Raw genomic sequence first — 23,692 nt, 5'->3', positions numbered from 1 at the left:
GCACATAAGGCCTCTAGTATTTGACCAAACCATGTATTTTCTACCATCTTTCCAATCCTGCTTTGCTGAGGACTTCCTTTCTCCACCTTTGTCGTAGTATTTTTGGTCTGTTTCTTTTCCCGATTGATGCTCAAGTACTGCAACGTATGCCGAATTGGATACATTTGTAATAACATTGTAATAAGGTTTAAAAAAAATAAAAATGTTCATTCAACTTTTCCTCCTAATACAGGGATGGGAAAACTTTTTAGGCCCCCTTGATAAAAATAAATTCTTAAAAATATGCACATTTATTATCATAGATTAATAGAGAAATTTCGCACTTTTGCGTTAGATTCCAAACGCTCCGGTACATGAAATTGAAGCAACTACGCATACTCGCGTTTATTTTAGATACCACTTTATGTTGTCCTGATTTATGCTACAGGAATGGTGTTTATAGCTGTTAAATGTTGTTTTCTGTTTAAGCGTATCTTCGAACTAAAAACATGGATGTGGAATACAAATTTGAATAATATGAAATTTAGAAATGAATCATGTGATCTTGCAACCATTGGTCCATTCTTTAAAAAATAATTTTAACATTATGGTTGTCTAATTGCGCTAGTTCCATAAGAAACTAGATATATTTTGACTATTTCTAAATTATATTTATTTTAGCTATACAACTTAGTTAAAAGAAGTTGTTCAATATCAATTGTTGTTCAATTGAAGTTAAACAATAAAAGTTTAATAATATTGTTTTTAAATATGAATAATAATAATAAGCTGAATTTGTCAAATTTTTCTGCTCACAGATCCACAGCTTTATGTAAAGCAAAGCATCTTGAATCGTATGCCACAGTTTTAAAGAAATAGTCTACATCCATTGCAAATGTTTGTTTTGATTTTGTGGTCAAAGTTAAAATAATTTCCTCTACGCTAGCGTTTTCAACCTATGGATTTTTGCAAAACCTCTTATTTTCACTTATGTAAGTTTGATATTTTTTTAACGGGCACATGCTTATTTCACCAGACCTGACACATGAGAACTAGAAGTGCACATTAGCAATTACAGTCGAGCCTCTATTTAACGAAGTCTCTAAATCCCGATAAAAAATTTCTTACATGGAAAATTCGTTAAATAGAAAATCATCATTTAAAATACTTAAACACAAAACAGGTTTTAAATTCATTAAAACTAGACATAATTAAAATTGCAATTGATTCACCTTTGTCTTGTAAATTATTATCTACTATTGAATTGTTTCAAACGATTTTAACATTCCTTCAAGTGGAAGTTTGGTGATTTCTTCATCATTTCCATCTTCATTTTCCTCAAAATTTAGTGCTGTATTGTTTTTATTTTTCACGCTGTCCTAAAATATCAGATTCGGTTAATGTTTCTGTGGTTGCTGCTTCAGAATCAATAAAAATCATTAATCAGTACACCATCGTAAATTTCGTGGTTCTTTATCAGCTGTAGCCCACGTTATTTTAAATTCTTCTAAAGGAATATCATCCTCCGCACTTTCCAAATTCTCCCAGTCAGGGCCGGATTACCCATTAGGCCAAACTAGGCCATGGCTTAGGGCCCCCTTAAAAAAAAATTTTGAAAATAAATTTTAAAAATATTAAGTAAAACAATGATTTTTTTTTTAACAAAAATCAATTTCTAATATATACTAATGAAATACGATAATTTTTTTAATTCTAATTTAACAAAATAAAGTAAAATTTAATTTTTTATTTTAAATTTGCTTTCTTAAATGAAAAGATGTATAAATACTTTTGTATTTGAATAAATAAAAAATAAACAGGAAAAAAAAATTAATCTAAGGACCCCAAAAATTTTAATGGCCTGGCCTAGGGCCCTGCGTGCGCTTAATCCGGCCCTGCTTTCGGCTGACTAAGAATACAGCTTTAGCAAAACTCTTGTGAATAGTACGATTTGTAACATCATAGTTCCATGCTTTAGAAATTTCTGTTGTGCTTTCTCGTAAATTGATTTTTAGCATGGAATCCTGTATGAAATATAAACAAAAAGGAAAAGAAATTTTACCGTTTTCTCCAAAGGTTAAGTGGCTGTGAAAATCAATTCAATGTCATCCCCTCCCCCCCAATTAAATGCGTTAACAAGTTTGAAACGTTCCGAAATATTTTGGGAAATAGGGAAAGTGGATCTCAAAGAAAAGTTCGTTAAATAGAAAATTAACTTCCCTATTTGGAAGTTATTTTACGAAGAAATTTCCGAAATGTTCTTAGTACCTCAAAAAAGATTCACAAAATAAAGAAATTCGCTAAATAGAGGTTCGTTAAATAGAAGTTCGATTGTTCTTGAAATTTTACGTACATTTGTGAAATATCCCTAATATTTTAGGGAGAAAAGAGTATCCGACTTTAACAAATTCAAAGTCGATGAGGTCGAGTGAGATATTTAAAATCATCAAAACAAAGTTTATTTTCATAAGAAAGCTGAATGATGGTAGTTAATGCAAGGCAAACACATTTCAACTCCACTTAGCAAATTGACTGATTTTTATTGATTTTAATACCCCCATTGTTTTTTGCCTATAATCAAAAATAATTTTTTATTACTTATTCTTGGGACTTTATATGATTTTTGCTTCTATATTAAAACAATTTTGTAAAATGTATGCTTTTGATAGGGATTTTGTTATATTTTTTACATGCTCTGTTGTATGTAGTGTTCAAACTTTATTTTGATGAGCAATTCTGATCAATTTATTTAAGCTAACACATATGGATTGCTTTTTAAAAAAAACAAAAGCTTGTCAATTATTTTAAGCTCGGTGAATAAATTTTTTTTTCTTAAAAAAAGTTTTTTAACATTATTTTGTATTCAACAACGTTTCAATAACTATAAGTTAATTTATAGCAAATGATCTATATATTGTAGCTTTTTAATCCAATTAAAGATGTTATAAAAATTTACATTTACAAAATTTTGAACTTTTTTCGAACATTTGAAAAGTAATAAACATTAATACTTAATTCTTCTTTCTCTTACAAAATGTAGTTATGTTGCATTATATTTATGACAATGTCATTCATGAAAACATACAAAAGAAATCGTTATAATTGTTTTTATAATTGTAAATTTCGAAGTTTAAAGTCTTGAATTTTATTTTTTTGTACATAGTTTAAAGTTAGTTAGAAATTTTTTTAACCATATTTCAAAGCCTCTTATTGTATTACTGATTATTTTCTAATTTCCTCAGTAGGCTGTAAATTCCTTTAAGTTTCATGGACCTTCTATGAAAAAAATAGGCAATGTTTTGTAATAAGCATGTATTTCTGTAAATAAAAACTACATTTTCTTTTGATGTCATTATTTTAAGGATTGATAATATAATTAAACAGATTGTTGTGTTTAAACTGTATTGAAGTGCTTGGCTTTGTTTTCAACTTTCAATTATTCATAGAAATATTTAGAAATCATTTTATGACCTTGAGCAAAAAAAAAAAAAAATTATTATTTCAAATCTCTTAAAGTTTTCTATTCATAGCATTAAAAAATTATGCATAATCCATCTTACTACTGCTTACAATGCAGTAGAAAGTCATTGCGAATTTCTAACTTTACAGGTGATACATACAAAAAATATTGAAATTTTGCTTGCCTTTTATGGGGCCTTTTTTTCTAACAATGTTAAAATATTTTTGGTATTAAGATTGATTTATAAAAAAAAAATTCCTTTAGCTTATTTCCTAAAAATTAATTTGATTTCTAATACCATTGAGGTCAAAATTCACTTACTTCCTATTTTAAAGAATTTGCCATGAACATGAACTTTCGTGCTTTTAAATAACTGAATTCAGAAATTATGTGTTGATAATACAAATAAACTTCCAATGAAGTGACCCAGGTTCAAATCCCAGTGGCGAATGATTGATACGAATTCTGCCCCCTCTTTGTACTGACGTAAAGCATCCTCTGTGGTGTACGGGTTATGGGTTAGAATCCCCTTTCGACAGTCTTACTGTGAGCGAATTTCATGGTTTACATCTCCATGTAACGTAAGTGTAATAATGCAGCCTCCGAAAAGTTCTTCACAAAGGCTAGTTGTTTCCAATGCTTGATCCACTTTTCTTTAAGATTGGGTTCAAAATTACAAGGCTACCAAGTTGAACATTGATTGTCTTAAACTCAGAGATGGGTCGGTCGTTCAAAGCCGGTTATAAAAGATTTTAGTATAAAATGCAACGTTTGCATGTGAAGTTTCAAGTTATCTAATTTCAAATATTTAGCCAAAACAACGCTATCAATTGCTGGAACAACAATGCTGACTGACAAACCAATTGCAGGCTGACAAACTACAATTGTAACGTCTCGACTTCAGCTGCAGAAATAAATGAATAAAATGAACGAAAACAAAACTTTCAACAGAAAGTAACTCCCCGGTGTTGGTCTCACTGATTGTCCCCATGCTAACCTTTACAGTTATCCACATTTATGTAAACAAAGTTCTATTTTTTTTTCTGTGTGTGTGTATTTTCTGATTTTATCAGCAGATGGCCACACAAATCAGTTGTGGGAGAATAGCTTCCTATTGGCATTTAAACTCTATGAAGTTGATGGGAAGCATTCTTCCCATGGCCTTCTAAATGATTAACTTATGAAATATTAAAACTTCACTAACAAGCTCTTTATGCCCTTCTGCATTTAAAAATTTAACTCTTATTCATGAGTAAAGCACATTATTTACACACTTCGCTAGAATGCTGAGCTTAAAAGTTATTTTTCTCTAACTTAATTTTGCCAGGATAGCATGGTTGGTAGGACGTTGGGCTCGTGTTCGTACGAACTTAAGTTCGAATCCAGCCAGCCAAAGAATCCCTGTGTATCAAATGGTGTCTGGAGCACATTAAATCTGTAGGGGGTCCTCTAATTTCCATAACAAATCTAAACCTCTGGGGGTGCTGAATTTGAGATTGACCTTTCTTTGGTGGTTCAAAATTACGATGTGAGGATGAATGAATGGAGTATGATAGGGTCCTCTCAATAAAAAACGGGCTGTGATGTGTGTATGGCTAAAGTCGTATTCTCAATCATAGATGGCTCAATTTCGATCCTCCGCGGAGGGGATGGCTCCCCAACTTTGGTATCCCGACGACCTGCGCGTGAAGTCAAGTACTTTACCATAGAACAATTTAACGAGGACCAATACCGCGCACCCTCGATCCCTAAGCAGGCTGATCAAAGTTGTCACCCACCCTCTTACTGACCGCAGCCAGTGTAGCTTGAGTTCGGTGTTCTACTGGGAACCGTGTCTTAACGATCAGTCAACTGCGGGACCTGAATAGAATGTGCTTGATAGACTCATGATGAAGGTTTCATTTTGATTCGCAGAAATCATAGATCAAGCCTGCAGAACATGTGACCCGCAAAGTTTATTTAAATCGGAAAAAAAAAATTTTTTTTTCATGAGGCTTCCAGAATAATTTTCCCAGAAAAAAAAATGAATCTTTCTCATCAAATCCTTGAATAATATTGTTATTTAATATGCTTTTATCTATAAGTGTACTTTTTATTTCTTATTGCAGCGTTTTTTATTAAATTATTTTGATTTTTTTTCCTACTAACACTAATAATTATTTTCTTTACTACTTTTTTTTTTAGTCCGCAAAAATATCGCATAAAATGGGCCGCAACGGGATTAAAGTGTGTTAAAAGATGCCCGAAGATGGATTTATAAAAAATACTTTCAGAGTAGCCGAAAATAAAAATCGATTTTTTTTTTTTTTTACGACCAAAGGATTTCAAGACAAGATTATATATATTATTTTCTATCGTCTTTCAGATAAATGAATTTGGTTTTTCCACCAATCATACCTTTCATTACAGTTTTGAAATAGTGACCACAAAATGAGAATGACCTTTCTCAGTGATTAGCATTTCGTTAAGGATTTTTCTGACTCTTATTTTCATCTGTAATTAGATCTGGATTTTATAGTTGGAAAACAAAATATTTAATGCAATAATACTGCCTATTGAACTTTTTTTAAAACTAACTTCTAATATACATATCAGAACGTCGCCGAGAGGTGGTAATATGCAGGTTTCAGGCACTAGGCTAAACGTAATTATTATTTATTGAGACATATTCATGAAGAGTAACGCAAAATCTCAATTAAAAGTTAGACCCTCGATTAAAAGGACGCTCCTAAATTAAAAGTTAAGGAAAATCTTGCAAAGTAAATCCTTAAAAATGAACTAAAACTGAGTAATTATAATTGCTCTATTAAATAAGTGAAGGGAAAAAATCTTTCTCATGATTACATAGACAAAATGTGAAATTTAAAGTGTGACAAAGAGCGATTTGTTTAGAATAATAAATTAAGAAAAAAATTTAGATAAAGGAATAACATTAAAAGATTAGTTGAAGCTTTTTATGTTATATATCAGGGGTGGCCATGCTTTTTGATCTTCGAGCCATTTTTCAAAATTTGAAATTTTTCGCTAGCCGCAATTAAGTCCGTATTTAAAAGGTAGGCAAAAAAGGTATGAAAAAAATTTTTTTTACAGAAATTATATTTATTGAAAACATATAAATAAAAGTACAAAATATGTGTATTGAATTTAAATATTAAAAATTCAACACATTTATTTTACTTCTCTTGATGATTTTTTAAAATTTTGTGAATAATTGGGTGACAGCACTTCTCAGTAATTCTTTGAGATGCTGGTTAGTTAATACTGATTGGTGTTTGGATTTCACGAATTTTGAAGTGAAGTAAAATATTCACTAAGTACGTTGTTCCGAATATTGAAATAATTCGACAAGTAGCCTTTTTTAATTCAGGATACTTCGATTCTGGTACAAATTTCCAAAATTTAGTAATAGGCGCCGACTTATATTTTAATTGTAGAGCTTGATCTTTTTGCATCTCTATTAATTCTAATTCTCCAAATGCTTTTTGGGCCATAATTATATTAGAAATAGAAAACTCGCCTTGAATTATGTTAAGTTCAAATGGATTCAGAAAAAAATCAAGAGACGATTTAAAATACTTCAAGTCTTGAAATCTATTTTGGGAATTCCGTCAATATTCCTTCTAGCTTTTTTATATTCTCGTTCATTATTTCTTGTTTAATATTGAAACAAATTTTTTTTTTATTCGAGGAAAATGACAAAAAGTTTTATTTTTAATGTCCTTTTGAAAAAGTTGTAATTTAGTTTGAAAACTAAATATGCACTGTGAGAGGTCAGATATTACTTTATCTTTCCCCTGCAATTGTAGATTCAGTGTTTGCAAATGTTCCATAACATCAGTTAAAAGCATTAAGTCTTGTAACCACTCATCATCGTCTAATTCTGAAAAGGTTATTTTCTTTTATTTTAGAAATGCTGTTATATCGGATCAAACAAATCTACAAAACAATTTATACGTTGTAGCTAGATAATTATCTAACAATGCAAAAGAAATTAATGTCATTTGGAAGTTCTTCGTCCTTTAATTCTTTAAGGAAATTTTTGAATTGTCGATGATCTTTTGCATTGGTGCGAATGTCTGTGATATCTGTCGATTCGTCAAGGAACGATAACAATTTTTTAAAAATATAAAAGAACAAAAATGAAAAGGGAACTCGGGTACATTTATCGAGAGCCACAAATAATCCTTCGAAGAGCCGCATGTAACTCGCGAGCCGCAGGTTGTCCACCCCTGTTATATATATATATAATTTGAAGAAAAATATTTTAAAAGATAAAATAAGTTATTACCTCATAAGAGAACTAAAAGGATCAAAATAGCGGGAGTAAACTTAAAACTATTAAGACAAAATAACATACAGGATACCACCTTGTGAAAAGCACTACAGGAAATATATTTAAAAAAATTTAAAGTGGATGCATTAATATAAATGGCAGCTTCATCAGGGGGCATTACCATGCAGCCAGTAAATTACCACAAACAATCATACCCCGACTGGCCCAAGAAAAACAAAAGAAACCATCATTAGCAAGTCAGACGAAAACTATATACCTTAATCTTAAAATTCGAAGTGGAAGTAAATATATATAGATAGATAGATCGATATTAACAATGCAAAAAAACAAAATGCACGAGTAAGCAAATTTCAAAATTTTTGAAATTTGCAAAATTGTAAAAAAATGGGGTTTTATTGAAAAACCAGTGGGTTATACAAATCCCCCGCGTACTCCCTCCATAGCACCCCTCAGACAACGATATAAAAAAAATGAACAGAGAAGAAATGTTAGATATACTTGCTTCACAGTGGAACTACTTATTTTTGAGGAATATATAACAACCAAAAAATGTATAAGTTCAAATATATTGTTATTTATAAGGTTAACCTTATAAATAACAATGTTTTTTATCCTCCACCTTTAATTTTGTGAAATCAAAACATAAAGAGAATTGTTAAATCTGGACTTGTTTACAAGAACAACACTTCTTATGTCTCTTCTGGTCTACAATATCGATTAAAATTTCTGTGTGCCTCAAAGAGTTCAACATCTTTATGTAATTTTCGTTAGAAGCTAATGTTCACCATTTACTCTAATCGGAAGTAAATTTTGAAAAATCACTTTTTATCATACTAAGAGATATAGCAGGAGTTGTTTTATTCTTTTTTCCGTTTTTTCTCATAAAATGACATTGGTTTTGCGATCAGCATTTTTAATTTTCAGAAAAGTAATTATATAATATTATACATGATATTTATGTTTTTCATACCTGCAAGTGACGTAGTGTGGGAAAATCGATCCTGATTGGTTGCTGAAACGTGCAATATGTTTACGTTAGCAGCTATTCTTTCCATTTTATTTCGAGTAAGCCAAGCCCGTCGAGTATCAATTCTTTAAAGTGACTCATTCTAATTTCTATCTCAAAGATTTCAATTCTTTCATTAGATAATTACACAGACACTTAACACAAAGATGGGCACGAAGCCACGTGGAACACAAACTAATTAGGCATCGAAGTTGCCAGGCCCATAAAACAGAAATATATCACGGTTACAATAAAATTCATAAGCAAATAATAAATCTAAGTTAAGTAAAAGAAGCAGACGAGAAAGTATTATATTTCAACTAATTCGATGAGCGATACGGATCTCTATTTAATTAACTTATCGTTAATTAACGTTCTAACTTATGTAGGGAACCTTATCTCAACTTTAATACGCCGCTTTGCTGATACAGAATAGCTGGCGCTGACGTCATAGGTCACGTGCGTGGGTATGGGAGGTCTTGTTCTTGAAGTGCAAGTACCCAATTAAGCACAAATTTCTGGAGCTTGACGATCTTATACAAGTCATTAAAATCTAATAATATCCTTACTAACGTCAAATAATCGAATTCGAATATCGATGTTCATTAAGTAAATAAATTATCAAGGGAAGGTGATATTTCATTGTGAATTGTTCTATTCATTGTTCTTTCGCGCCCTTGTAACATTTCATCATATTTGTCTTCGATTTCTGACGCAAATTCCAAATTCATAAATAAAACCTCTTCAATAGTTCATGGAAAGCTCCTTACTATAAAAATAAACAAGATTTTTGAGTTGTAAAATTAAAAAAAAAAATTCTGTAAGTTTAGTAAAATATTTGTCGCAATGAAGAGTAATTTGCGTAAATTGCTTTCTATTGACTAAAACGAACGGGGGTAACAAGTGTTTTAGAAAGTTAGTCCTTGTTCTCGTTTTTGATTGGCATAATTTAGAATAGAACAAAACCTGCTGTCATTTTAAAATCTCATTTTTTTTACTTTTCCCCGTTAGTATCTTCAGATTTGGAGAATAAGAAGTTTTTAAAGCTTTACAAAAGGTGATAAATTTTGAAACATAATGAGTCAGTTTTCCGACTCAGAGTTGTTGGATACCGCTCCTTGTTTTGACGATGATGTTCGAAAACTGAAAAGTTTAATCCGCTTTTATCTTGAGAGGAGGGAATGGAGATATTCTTTCCATCTCTTTTTATTACAAACTAGCCGCCTAAGACGGCCAGCTGTCCCCCACGCTATCAATTTCTATTCCTATATAATTTTTTATGGTATCTATTTCTATATCGCTACAAAAATTATCGTCTTCGCTTAAGAAAAAAAAATAGAGCGTAGAAAGAAGAAGAAAAACTTATTATAACAATTACGAGCAGCGACAAATATATCAAAGCGAAGCGTTCTATTTACGTATCGAATATGTTGCCACATTTTTAATACAAAAGTTAAACTTTTCTCCACTTTGATAAATGTAAACTAATGCGAACCTTACAATTAAATTATTAATTCCTTCGTATATTATTGGTTTAAGTTGTCGAAAATTAATGTTTCATTTGTAAGGTTCGCATTAGCATACATTTATAAGAGATATGCATTTTTTAATAGTTTTTTGAATATGGCTCTTTGAAGACGAAAAAGCATAGATTTTCTTACAAAATGACTGATAACTAAAAAACTAATCCAAATTTTTGAAAAAGAAAAAAAATACTTCTTCATTAAGTCAAAACACAATTATGTGCCGAGTTTCGTGCCTGGGCGAGGCTTCTGGGGCGATATATTGTGATTACAGACAGACAAACAGCCGCGTATAGATAAACGATTTTGCGTAAAATTCAAATTATTTGAAAATAAACTTTTCATTTTAATACAAGATATTTTCCAACGTTGCACCAATACTTTTTTTGTCACACTTTCATTAAAATAAAAACTCGTAAAATATATATTTAAAAATTGAGAATTTAATGTATGCATTCTAAGTAGAACGATAAAATCACATTCAGTAGGAATGTTCCCAAAATTTGTAAAAATCGTGAATTGTATGTTATTATTCTTTAAGATTTTAACTTTTTTAATGTAGTTTAGTTTTCTGAAAGAAACATTTAAAATATTGATAAAAAAAATTATTATTAAGCCGTTAAGCGATCAACAATTGTTAACCGTTAAACCACAAACTTCTAAAAAGTTTAAGATTTTTACAGCGGGCCCCAAAAGCTCCGTGTCGTTTATTGTGTGATCCATTGTGTGAAATTCGTTTCCACCTCCTAGAAAGCCACTACTATATATATTTTTAATTGATCCGAATTACAAGAATGAAGCAGAGTATCTAAACAAATGAAGTTAACGTGACGAGGATTCGTATGGGCTACTAAAAAAAAAAGAAGAATATTCTACTTAAATTTTTTTGTATAAAATATTTCTAAAAAATTATAAAGTTTTCTTTTTATAAAGGTTATATTTATAGTAAAGAATATCTATTTTTTATTTCACAGGATCATGATTTACGAAACTAAAAAGTAGTCGCGAAATCACGAATTGTGACTACTATTTCCGTCATTGCACTTTTCTCATGATATTTCAAAAACTTTTTACTGAAACAGATTTGTCTAAAAATTATTTTTGTTTTAAAAATATACTGAAAGAAGTTTGAAAAAGTTATTCAGAGTGTACCATAAACGCCGCTCTTTATATATGTTTTTAGAATCCTTGTTGAAAAACAAAAAATCGAATAAGCAAGCTCATTAGGAGTCATAAATTCATATTTGAACGAGGAAAAAACCAAACCGCTTTTTAAGTTTAACAAAATATTATAATGAGGAAAGCAAGAGGAAAAACTCAAAAATATATTTAATTACCGGAGAAAACAGAGAGGATGTGAAGGGCGAATGTTAGAAACACAGAGCATAATCCGGCAACAAAACTGGTTTTCTAGTTTTTCATAATGCTTTCTTAACAGTAGTGAATCGATAGAATTTGAGCGTTTTTGGTTTTTCCTTGCCTAAATATACATAAATTAGCGATCCCTAATATAACAAATCTAATTTAGTTTTTTTGTTTAGAATTAATGTCTAGAATCCCGTAAAGATTGTAATCATTTAGTCATAAATTTAAATTATTTTATTTTTTCAAGAACAACGCTAACCTTAGCACTCTATTTTAAACCTCAAATATGTTTAAATCTTGAGTTACGTCTCCAATATGTTAAAATCTTCAATTGTCAAGTCTCATAGGTTTTAATCTCTGAAAATTTAGCCATATTTGAAGTTTCAAGCTTGTCAAACCAAATATCTCTGAACTTATTTTAATTCAACTTTAAAAAAAGAAAAATATCGCAATAATTATCTAATAGTAGTTGTTCTTGAATCACTACACTCATAATAATTTTTAGTTCTTCAGAAACAAGATAATTATGATAATTGGAGGAATTTTAACATTTTTATTTAACAACGCCGCTCAATAGATCTAAAACTAGAAAATGATCAACTGGCATTGCACAACTTTCCTCTGAAGTCAAAACCTGCTCTGACCTATACGACAACAGAGGGAAAGAAGAAATCCATACCCGATAAACCTACTTTCATCATAAGAGGGAAAGTGTTTTTTTGACTTGCAATCATCTGCTTCACGCGAGTTCAAAAACAATCCGCGCTCTTGAATTTCAATGATTCAGTTTTGACTCCACTGCAAATGTTACCGGCAAAATTATGGACTCTCCTAATTCATATGTTGCCAGCTGTTGTACTCGTATCGTCAGGTAAGTTCGAAAATTATTTTTTAATTTATTTCAATAGAAATTAGTCAAATAACTCGTTTCAGAATTATGAAAATTAATTGCCCTGTAGATATGTGTAGAGACACTTGTAATTTGGAGGCATCTGAACGGCAATAAATGCTTCAACTTTTGAGTTTATTCAATAATTCTCCAAATTAGTTCATTTTATGAAAGTGTGACTGCCGAATAGATATATATTGCTGGAAGTCGTCACCAACAGATTCAATTTATAAAGACACCAAATATGTAGAAGGTTGTAAATAATACATTGTATTACCGTCAATTTAAAACATTTTGACAGATTTAATTTTTCTTCTTAAAAAAAAAGGCTAACATATGGATAAATTCACATGTTTTGTTCGGGAAAAACTGTAATGGAAAATCTCTGTTGAAAATAGAAATAATGAGAATAAATTGCTTGAAAAATTGAGAAATTTCCCGTTTTTCACTTATTCTTTTAACAGCTTAGTAGTACTTTACAAAACTATTTTCAATAAGAATTTTATTGAACTATCTTTAAATAATTTAAACTATTTATCTAGTTTTACATATTATTTTTAGTAACTTCCTTTCTATATTTTACACAACTTATTTATTTATACTATAAAATTTGTTACAAAGAAAGTAAAATAATTTTTTAAAAACAATATTTGAAGGCAAGAAAATTGTAAACGACTTTCAAAATGACATTAACATGGAATATTTTTTCATTAGTTCTTTTTTATATTTCCTTAATTTAGTAATCATCTATCTCCTATATTGTATACAACTTATATATTGTATACAATTTATAAATTTTTGGCATAAAATTACTGTTAAGAAAATAAAATTTGAATATTTTATTAACAACAATATTTGAAAGCAAAATATTAATAAAATAAATTTTCTCGAACAAATTAAAACATCATTTTGGAATACTTTATTATTTCTTTTTATATTAATTATTTTGTACCATCCATCTCAGAATATTTTTGTCTAAGCAACGATTTTAGAATAGTATTTATAAAAATGATGACTTTGGAATTAGATACCTCATAACATGAAATAAGCAAATTTACTTTTTAAAACTGATTTGAGCATCGCATAAAATAACAAATGTGGATTATTTGACCAATTTTGTTTAAATTTTAATTAGCATTACTTAAAATTATGCAATCTTTCAAAAACTTTCTTTAGTTTTATAAGACGTTGCGAAAGAAAGATTTTCGCCCATTTCGAAAAGATTGACATTACTGCACATGGGAAGCTTCTTAAAACTTTAAATATTCATTAATAATTTCAATAATTTAGGTAAAAATAAATAAATAATTATTGAAATACTTCTTCAGCTTTTGACAATTCGATTGATCAGGATCAGCTTTTGACAATCATTTTACTCCACCACTCAATTCCAAAATATATTGCCCAATTGTAAAAATCTCATAAAAAATTATAAAATTTAAAATTTTTAAAAATATTTTCCCTCTTATTGCACGTCCCGCTCGCAACATTCAAATTTCAATCATACTTTCACCCAAAGGAAAGATTTTGACATAAGTCAACAGTTTATTGTGTACCACTACTTCAATGGAAAACTTTAAAAAAAAAATGATAAATGATACCGTTAAGAAAATGTAGATTTCGCGTAATGCAACATTCTGAGTTTTATTTTAAGAGTGAAAAAATTTAATTTTTACCTTCAAACTAATACCATTTTTTAATTCCAAGTGCCATCTCAACTCAACTCTAAGTGCATGACGCCATTTTAAAGAAAAACTCTTCAGAATGGTGAAATACATTTTGAACGTAACACTTCTGAAATTCAAAAATGAATAAATAACTTAGAAAAAAAACAACCTTTGTACAATTTGCACATTTAATTAAAATTTTCGCACATAGTAAGAAAACATACTTTTATTAAAAAAAATTTAAGTTTCTACCATTATTATTTGCAGATAAAAAGGAACATTACGAAAAAATTTATTTTTTAAGCTTTAGTGAAAATGTCTCGAAAGCAAGGAATAAAAACATAATTTCCCTAACAAACGCAAAAACGTCCTTTTTAACTGTTGCTTCTACTTATGCATTGAATAACACGATTTCTAATAATATTTAATCGCTGTTTGTCTTTTGTCTTTAAGAGATATCGAAATAGTAGAATATATTCTGATGTAATTTAACGTGATGTCACGTGAAGAAAATATCAATAAAAGACTCGAGCTTAAAAATAAAGTTTTTTTTTTCCTCAATCAATTTAGGAATAAAAGTTCTTGAATTCGAAATGATAATAAAACTAATTGAGATTCTTTTGAAACTTCTACGAAAAAAGCTATGAAGTATTTTTAAACATCAGATTTTCGTTGAAATAATACTTTTATATTGTAAGTTTTTAAAGAAAATAGTGAATTTAATTTCCCGAAATACTATATTATTATGTTCTGCATAATATATTCTTAAAGTACAAAAATTTCTTTGGTAACATATTTACCGTAAAAAATAAGGTAAATAAAATTTTCAAGTTTTATGGAACTTACAATTTATAACGGTAGAGTGATTTGTAACCCAATATGAAAATCAAGAGTAATTTGTAACTAAATGCAATTTACCACTGTAACTGGTAACCCAAGAGATTTATTATTTTTGAGTTAGCTCAATACAATTAACTACTGTATAGGAATTTGTAACCTAATGAAATTTATTAGAGTAGGATAATTTTTATACGTATTATTTTATTTTAAAAAGGGAGAAAAATAGTTTAAAGGAAGGGAAAAATAAATTTTTGAGGAAACGATTCGACAAATGACGGCATTCAGTAATCATTCTCTACTTTTTGCTCTCAGAAATCTGATAGCTTCATTGTCAAAAATTATTGTTCCTCCCTCCAAAATTATGTTTCTATGTATACAAAAAATATCTATGTATTATTCTTTCATTGTCAAAAATTATTGTTCCCATCTCCAAAATTATGTTTTTACACACACACACACACACACACAAAATGTGTTCTCTTATTACCACAACTTTTAAATGCATAATTTTTAGCATGGTTGTTTGTGTTTCTCAGAATATTTAATTTTATCTACAATGTTTAAGCTTATATTTTCTTTGGAACTGCATAAATGTAGATTTGATGTTTAAAAAATTATAATTTTTTTTGTTGAAAGGAAAGAGTTTTTTATATATATAAAATTTTTGCAATAATCCTACATAAAAACAAAGACGAACTATTTTCTAAATTTCATACTTTAAAAAATACTTGGTGCAAAATTAGATTATTTAAATATCATACAAATGAACTAGTAAACTAAATTAACACCGCAAATTAAAATTGCAGTACTTACACACACACACACACACACACACAAAAAAAAAAACAAATCTCAAGGAAATTGCGATTCGGTATACTTTTCTAGTACAGCAGCTACCTTTTAAACAATGGATAGCTTTTTTAGTACGAAGCAATTGAAATATTAATAGATCACTTGAAAAGAAACTGTATTGGTACTAGAAAAAGTTTATAGAATCCCAGTAACCTAGAACTTAATTTTTTACAGTGTATTAATTAAATCAATACCATAATTTATGCTGAACTGGTCAATACATTCAATTTTCTAATGAACCAATCAAGTAAAAAAATAAAATAAAAAACAGTATCCTTCTAAATCTTCTTCAAAATCAGTATCGTGAACTATGGTGGCTCAGGGGATAGAGAGTTCGCATTCCAATGAGGTGAACCGGGTTCGATTCCCAGCGATGGCTGATCAATACGAATTCCACATCCGCCTCGCGCCGACCACAGTACTGACGTGAAATATCCTGAGTGGTAGACGGATCAAGGGTTTGAGTCCCCTTACCATTCGGCTAACCGTGGGAGGTTTTGTTGTTTTCCTTTCCCTGTAACTCAAATGCGGATTAGTTCCATCAAAAATTCCTCCACGAAGACAAATTTCTCCCGATGCTTGGCCCAGGAGTTTCCTTGTCTTCTGGATTGGGTTCAAGGTTACGGAGTTGAAGATTAGTAGTCGTAAACCCAAAAATTAGGTCGGCTGTTCAATGACGGTTATAAAATAATATAAAATGAAATCAGTATCTTAAGCTCACGCTAAAATCTAAAATTTTTACTGAACAAAAAAAGAAGAAAAAAATTCTACATTGTTTGTATTTTCGCTCCCATCAAAAAAACAAACAAATTAGTCTGCTCAATGACCTTGGTTTCAATTTCAGGTAAGCTCCGATTCCGCCGTGACCTCTTAGACTTAGCCGACATGTTTGAGCTTGTAGCCGGTCTGGATCCATCCGAGTATGCTCCATACGGAAACTGGTGTGGTTATGGCGGACAAGGAAAAGCCATTGATTTGATTGATGAGTAAGTGTAATTTATTCTTAAAAGAGATGTCTATCAGCTATTGTTAGACATTGAAATAGACTCCACAATTAAAGAAAAAATGTTTTCCTGGTTATCATCGAGAAAAGACAATAGAGCTAAAGTTTTTAACAGTTTCCTTGGTTTTGACTTGTGGATCAAAACTAGATTTAAGGAATAATGAAAACCTTATTAATGTTTATGATACAGGGTAATTCAAAATGAATATAGCGATTACAAGCAGCTATAACTATTTAATGAAAAATAATTCATCAATAAGATTAACTCAGAATGTAGATGTAAGGCTCCTATGTAGATGGAAATTAACTAGCGCAGTGAAACGGAATCCTGCGTATGCGCGAGTTCATTAATGAAAATGAAAAAGCTAATAAGGCTCATAAAACACTAAGGAAATGAAACACTAAGGAAATGAAACACTAATAATGTTAAAATAGAACTGAACTTTTTTTAACAATTTCCTAAGGCTCGAGTTGCAGATCAAAGCAAAGATTTAAGGAATAGTGAAAACCTGTGCAAAAAGCATTCTGCGTGTTAAAACTTAACAATTGTCATTCTGTTATCACAGTGCAAAGAAGATTTCGTCAGCGTTACAATCAAGAACCCACAAATGGGAACAACATAGGATGTTTGAAGAAATGGGATGTTTGGGCAAAGGGAAAAGTAGTGGAAGGCCGCCTTTATGAAGTGGAAAACGTTGAAATGGAGTACCGCCTAGATGTTGTCGCGTGACCAAAGGAAAATCTGTGACGAATCAAAATTTTGAAGTTCCTTCTGCATTCTGTGTAAATTTTATCGATAAATTATTCTTCATTAAAGAGTTCTAGAGTCGTTTGTAATCGCTATATTCATTTTGAATTATCCCGTGTTATGTTGGCGATGAATCTGTTTCTCAATTGAAGCAAGTTAAAAACATTGCATTATAATCTAATGTTAAAAATCTAACTTTGCATTGAAAATATAATTTTAAGTTTAAATTACAAAAAAAAAATGCTTCTTTTTTGGTAGTAGTAGTAATATTTTATTTACGTCGCACAATCGCTGCCCAATGTGCTGTGGGAGACAGTCTGACAAACATCCCTGAGGATGATCCGAAAATGTGCCATCCCAATTTTGATCCTCTGCAGAGGGGATGGCTTTGGTTGCCTGACCAACTGCACACAAAGTCGAGCACTTTATGGTAGAACAGTTTAACGAAGATCGATACAGCGTACCCACGGTTCCCTCGTAGGCTGATCAAAGAAGTCACTCAGCTGCTCAACTGACAGTGCTTGACTTCGGTATCTACTGGGAACCGTGTCTTAAGATCAGTGCGTTGATGAACCGCTTCATTTTCGGAAAAACGAAACTGTGTTAACTAGCAAATGCATATGTTTATTGGTTTAAAATGTGCTCACAACCATCCGATGAGTGCTTTGCATAAAATTTGTTCAAATTCTATTTTTACACTCTATTAACGGTTTATTTTTGGGCTATATTGTGTGTCAATTCAAAAGAAATATCTTTTATTTATGCTAATCATTGATCAAAACATTTGTCATATAAACTCCAGATTTGTTGAGAAGATGTTACTTTAACACCTGAGCATTTTCGAAAATTGCGAACACAAAATTTTATTAGGTGCATATACTTTAAAAGAAACTTAAGGTGCGCTAATTAATTTGACTACTATATAGGAAATATGATCAACTAAAGAGCAGCACTAATTTAACTATTAAGGGGAAAAAGTTATAATTGATTAAACATTATTTTAGGTAGGTCTCTTATAGGCTATAATATATATAGTACTACTAATTTAAGTTTAGCAATCTAGGGTTAAAAAGTTATAATTGATTCAACATTATTTTACGCAGATCTTATAAGCTATAAGGAGTAGAATCACTAATTTAACTACCTAAAGTTAAGAATTTATAATTGGTTGGAAGGTATTTTGTTTGCCTCACACTAGCGCTTCAAAATGGGCTTTTGGCGACGGTCTGGGAAACATCAATGAGGATGATCCGAAGACATGCCATCACAGTTTCGATCCTCTGCAGAGGGGATGACTCATACACTTAGGTAACCCGACGACCTGAGCACGAAGTTGACACTTCCCAGTCGAATAGTTTAACGAGGACCGATACCACGCACCCTCGGTCCCTACGCAGGCTGATCAAAGTGGTCACCCACCCGCTTACTGACCGCAGCCTGTGATACTGAGTTATAACAAGGAACCGTGTCTTTACGATCAGTTCACTGCGGGACAAAAATGTATAATTGATTCAAAATTATTTTGAGTAGGTGTTTTAAGCTATAAGGAGTAGTAGCACTAATTCAAATTTAACTAAAAAATTATAATTGATCCCACATTATTCAAAAGTAGGTTTTGTAAGCTATAAGAGTTGTACTAATTTAAGTTTAACTATCTAGGCTTAAAAAGATAAAATTGATTAAGCATTAGTAATAGATAGTCTTATAAGCTATAAGGAGTAGCATGAATTTAAGTTTAACTAGCTAAGGTTAAAAAGTTCTAATTGATTCAATGTCATTTTAAGTAGGTTTTATAGGCTGTAAAAATTATAACTGTGGGAAGATCTCATCCACTCACCAAAAATTATTAAAATAGATTCATTCTTTATTTTATTTTATTTATTTACCTCACATTTTTTTAAAAAAAATTAATTTATGTTAATTTATGTTTGCAGGTGTTGCCAGGTCCATGATGATTGCTATGGTGCATCTGAGAAACATTGTTTAAAATATATCCCACATGTTGTTGAGTATGTTTGGAGAGTTAATAACGGAACAATCGAATGCAGTAAGTTCTTTTACTGAACGTAAATATTTATTTTCAATGAGAGGGGGGAGGGTTGTTTACACTGAACGACAACAAATTTATTGTTGTAAAATTATATATCAACAGTTTCTTATACCAACTAATATTTTACGATAAATGTTTACCTATTTTCTTAAGATATTTTTTATTCTAGAAATAAATATTAATGGTACTGGTTACGGAACTACCTTTATTTCCACTTTTCTAGTAATTCAAAGCTAATAATTAAATACAGTATATTTAACCCGTTAATTTTCAATTATATTATTAGGTTCTATTAATTATCTTAAATCCATCTTTTAGCCATTAATTTTCTAACTCCAATATTTTTAATAAAATTTCGTATATTAATTTTAGGCGTCATAAAACCAAATTAAATTACTTAAAAAAAAACTTACATTTCTACATGAAAATTTGTTCTATTTGGACATTGTTCCGGAAAATTGTACTTCCGGATAATTGTATCGTGTCTGTCTGCAAACTATACTAATTAACAGTTTAATGTAAACATTTCATCGTTAGGAAAAGTGTGGCTTATCACTTCTGCCCCAAGACTGTCAATTATAAAACTAAGCAAATATTTCTTTAAAATTAATTTACCGTTTTTCTTCATCACATTATGTGAAAGAACTGTTTCGGGGGAAAGAATTGAGAAAAAGGAAGCATTGAAATAAATCATTATAAACTGAAGACTTTCTACTTACTTCGACTGGCAAAAAAGTAAAAAATGCTTAAAACTAATTAATATAAAACTTATCAAGTTTGTGTGAGATTTTAAGACGTCCCTAAAAATACGACTAGGGATTGGTCGGTTAATAGGATTTGTGAGTTTCTCTTCGCCTCAAACTATAAATTATGGAGACTCCCGTGGATACTGATTTCTTACTAAGTTACTCATTCATAACTTGGAACATTTTTTTTTCATTTTATTTATTAAAATGTGCTTTTTGAAATTTAGGTACCAATTTTACTTTTTTAGGTTTTAAGTTGCTTTTTTTTAACCTATGTCAAACTAAATCAAAACTATTATAGTATCTTTGAAGGGAAAAAATACTTCATGCGTTAAAATTGGAACTTTAATGATTAAGTTCCACACATACACTTTAATGAGTTGCATAATTACATTTCATTATGTTATTTTAATATGTCTGACTTTAAGTATATTTTAACCTTTATCAAACGCTAAACAAACTATTATTTTAAGTAAAACAAAAAGCAGTATATCTAATTGATATGAACAAATATGTCTTGCCACTTTTCTCACATAGGTACTTTTCATATGTGGATCATTTTTTGTGGCAGGGCATTAATGGGTAAAAATAAAACTGTCTAATGTACAGTCACTGAGTGAAATAAAACGGAACACCCTGAATAACTTTTGTTCTAATGACAGGATCTTTACTGTCTATTACTCAATCTTAATGGGGGTGACCACAAATATGCTACTTAATTAGTGCAAACGATATTTTAAGTTACGAAATCAGAAAAAAAACGTATTTTTTTCTGAATAAACATACCTTTTTTTCGACTGATTTGGATTTCTGATCCTCAAAATGTAAGGGGTCTGGGAAATATGGTTCAAATAGTATGGTCAAGAGAGCGGTCCAAAGTTTTGACCCCTTAATGTTAATTTTGCTTTTTGTGTATTTTGCTTCAACTTTAAAAACTTGAGCAAATTGAAAACATTTTGCACGCAATTATAAAATTCGTTTTTCCAAAGATAATTCCATGCAAAAACAAATTTTATTAAATATTTATTATTTTATTTAATAATGATTTTAAAAAAAATTTAATTGTAAGGTATGCAATTTTTTGTATCATTTTAAAGAATATAATTTTAATTGGCAAAATACAAAATTTGAGAAAAATCGGTTGAATAGTTTCTGAGAAATTAACTTTCGAAGAAGTCAGATATTTAAAATTCATCCCTTCGAGCCGTTAAGCGAAGAAGAAAGCGAAGATCCGTTCATTAAAACAAAAGTTATTCCAGGTCACAGTTTTTTTTTTTCGCGCACTCTACAAATGAGAATAAGTTTATCCAAAGGTGAGTAATTTCTGAACATGAGTAAACGTCAACACTAGACGTAACCTTAATATTAAGAGAAAAGTCATTACAAGGTTGTGTGATGACCTTGCAAGGAATGGCAGTTTTGCATTCAGTCTGGACATGCAAAACATTTCATTATACTTGACCTTCTTTACATTTCCTACTTATTCTATGTTATCATACAATTCAAGATAGCTTTCATGAATAATTATCTAAAGATTATTTTTCTTTAAAATATCGTTTTTCCTTTTAAATTATTTTTTTAGAAACATCTTGTGTTTTATGAGGCGCAAAGCTATTGTTCTGTTATAATATCGGAGTTCGCAAATTGAACACTTTTCCGATAAATTATGCTTCTGCAATTCAGGCTATTGTTGATTCATATGCGTTTTTGATTCATAACACTTCTGCAAATCAGATGATTATTAATTTATTCCTATTTTCGATTTATTATATTTCGACAATTCAGACGATCGTTGATTTATTCATATTTCAATTATGTTTCTGCAAATCAGATGATCGTTAATTTATTCATATTTTCAATTATGACAAACTTGGCTTACTCGAAACAAAATGGAAGGAACAGTTGCTAATGTAAACAAAAGCTACGTTTGAACAGCAAATCAGGATCAAGATAAACACAATACGTCACTTGCAGGTATCCTACTGCAAAGTGAAAATAATTAAATTTTATTTTTAAATAAAGAGTCTAAATGTGATTTTAGAGTTTGTAGATTTGATGATTAAAATTTTTTTTTTAATTTTAAGAGGAAAAGTCTAAATGTAGTTTTGGTAATTGCAAATCTGATAATTGTTCATTTTTTATATTTCAGAAGAAGATTCTAAATGTGGTTATAGTGTTTGCAAATGTGATAAAGAAGTGGTCGAATGTATTATTGAGCACAATCACCACTACAATGAACACCACAGATATGTCAGAAAACCGGGCTGATCGCTAATGATTATACAAGATCCAACTTTTAATACAATTCACAATGTTCATTTGCTCAACCGTTTTTAATTAAAATAGTCATTTCTTCATAGTGAAACCCTATATCATGTTGTATAGTGGGGAAAAATATACTTGAGGGTGCCCCTTGGTGAAATTGGCGACTTATGTGTGGCGCCATACTTGTTTGCCCGGAACACCGTGGTAACCCACAAACAGGACATTTATATCTATTACTAATTAAACCTTCATTCATACACCAGTCAATCACTGTTTTTTTGCTTTATTATTAAAATCGTACAGAAACTTAATATTTATCTTATTGGCAGTATTAATTTTTAGTACCAGAAGCAGAAATAACCTTACCAGCCGGTATTCAAAGTAGAGCTAACGGATCTCAGAAATTGCATTTAAAAATTCATTTAAAAACAATGCTAAATTCTAACCTAATCAGAATCACGATTAAAATCTAAACCAATCAGAATCTCGATTGGTTTTCAACATCGCCCAGCTTGGCGATCAATCGCGATCACAACTTGGCGGAGGCACCCTCAAGTATAGTCTACCCTGTATGTATAGTGTAATAAAGTGATAATGTTCAATTTGTTTGTTTGTTCATTTAATAAATAAACATTAAAGAAAATATAATGCAGCGTATGAAATGTATACATAGCCTACATCCTCTAATGCAGATCTTAAAAAGTATTATTTTCAGAACATTCACAACAGTATAGATAAATAATAACAATTAAGTAATCAATAAAAAATAACTGACAGGATTTATGCAAATACATAAAAGTAATTGGAGGTTTAGCTATGCTATATCTGCTAACAGTATTGCGACGAAATTAAACTAGGAGCGAGAACAGACGTCCATTTATTTACTGACCTCTTGCAAAGAAATTTATTTTCAAATATTTTTGTAACTAAGTTGCCAGATCGCTCAATGGGAAATTAAAAGCATAAATAGAAGTTAATGATATATATATATATTTGTGAGTTTCT

The 23,692-nt window shown here is 30.1% G+C and overlaps 1 protein-coding gene and 1 long non-coding RNA gene across 2 annotated transcripts in view; one reads left to right on the top strand and one right to left on the bottom strand.

Annotated features, from left to right (window-relative positions):
• Window positions 1-10: 10 nt before the first annotated feature.
• Window positions 11-23,692, bottom strand: part of LOC139425995 (uncharacterized) — a 35,979-nt gene continuing 12,297 nt past the window's right edge. The window contains exons 2-3 of the long non-coding RNA XR_011637225.1: window positions 14,193-14,310; window positions 11-137 (exon numbers count right to left, since the gene is read on the bottom strand). This is a non-coding gene — a long non-coding RNA (uncharacterized lncRNA). The remainder of the gene's footprint in view (window positions 138-14,192; window positions 14,311-23,692) is intronic.
• Window positions 12,284-23,289, top strand: LOC107451912 (phospholipase A2 SSD387). Its single transcript, XM_016068151.4, has 4 exons — window positions 12,284-12,498; window positions 16,720-16,861; window positions 19,561-19,673; window positions 22,572-23,289. Exons 1-4 carry the CDS (start codon window positions 12,432-12,434, stop codon window positions 22,688-22,690), a joined length of 441 nt encoding a protein of 146 aa, XP_015923637.1. The 5' UTR covers window positions 12,284-12,431; the 3' UTR covers window positions 22,691-23,289.

This window comes from Parasteatoda tepidariorum, chromosome 7 (assembly GCF_043381705.1).
Source record: "Parasteatoda tepidariorum isolate YZ-2023 chromosome 7, CAS_Ptep_4.0, whole genome shotgun sequence".
Classification (NCBI taxonomy): domain Eukaryota; kingdom Metazoa; phylum Arthropoda; class Arachnida; order Araneae; family Theridiidae; genus Parasteatoda; species Parasteatoda tepidariorum.
Note: the sequence above shows the minus strand (reverse complement) of the source record. Positions and strands in the feature narration are given on the sequence as shown.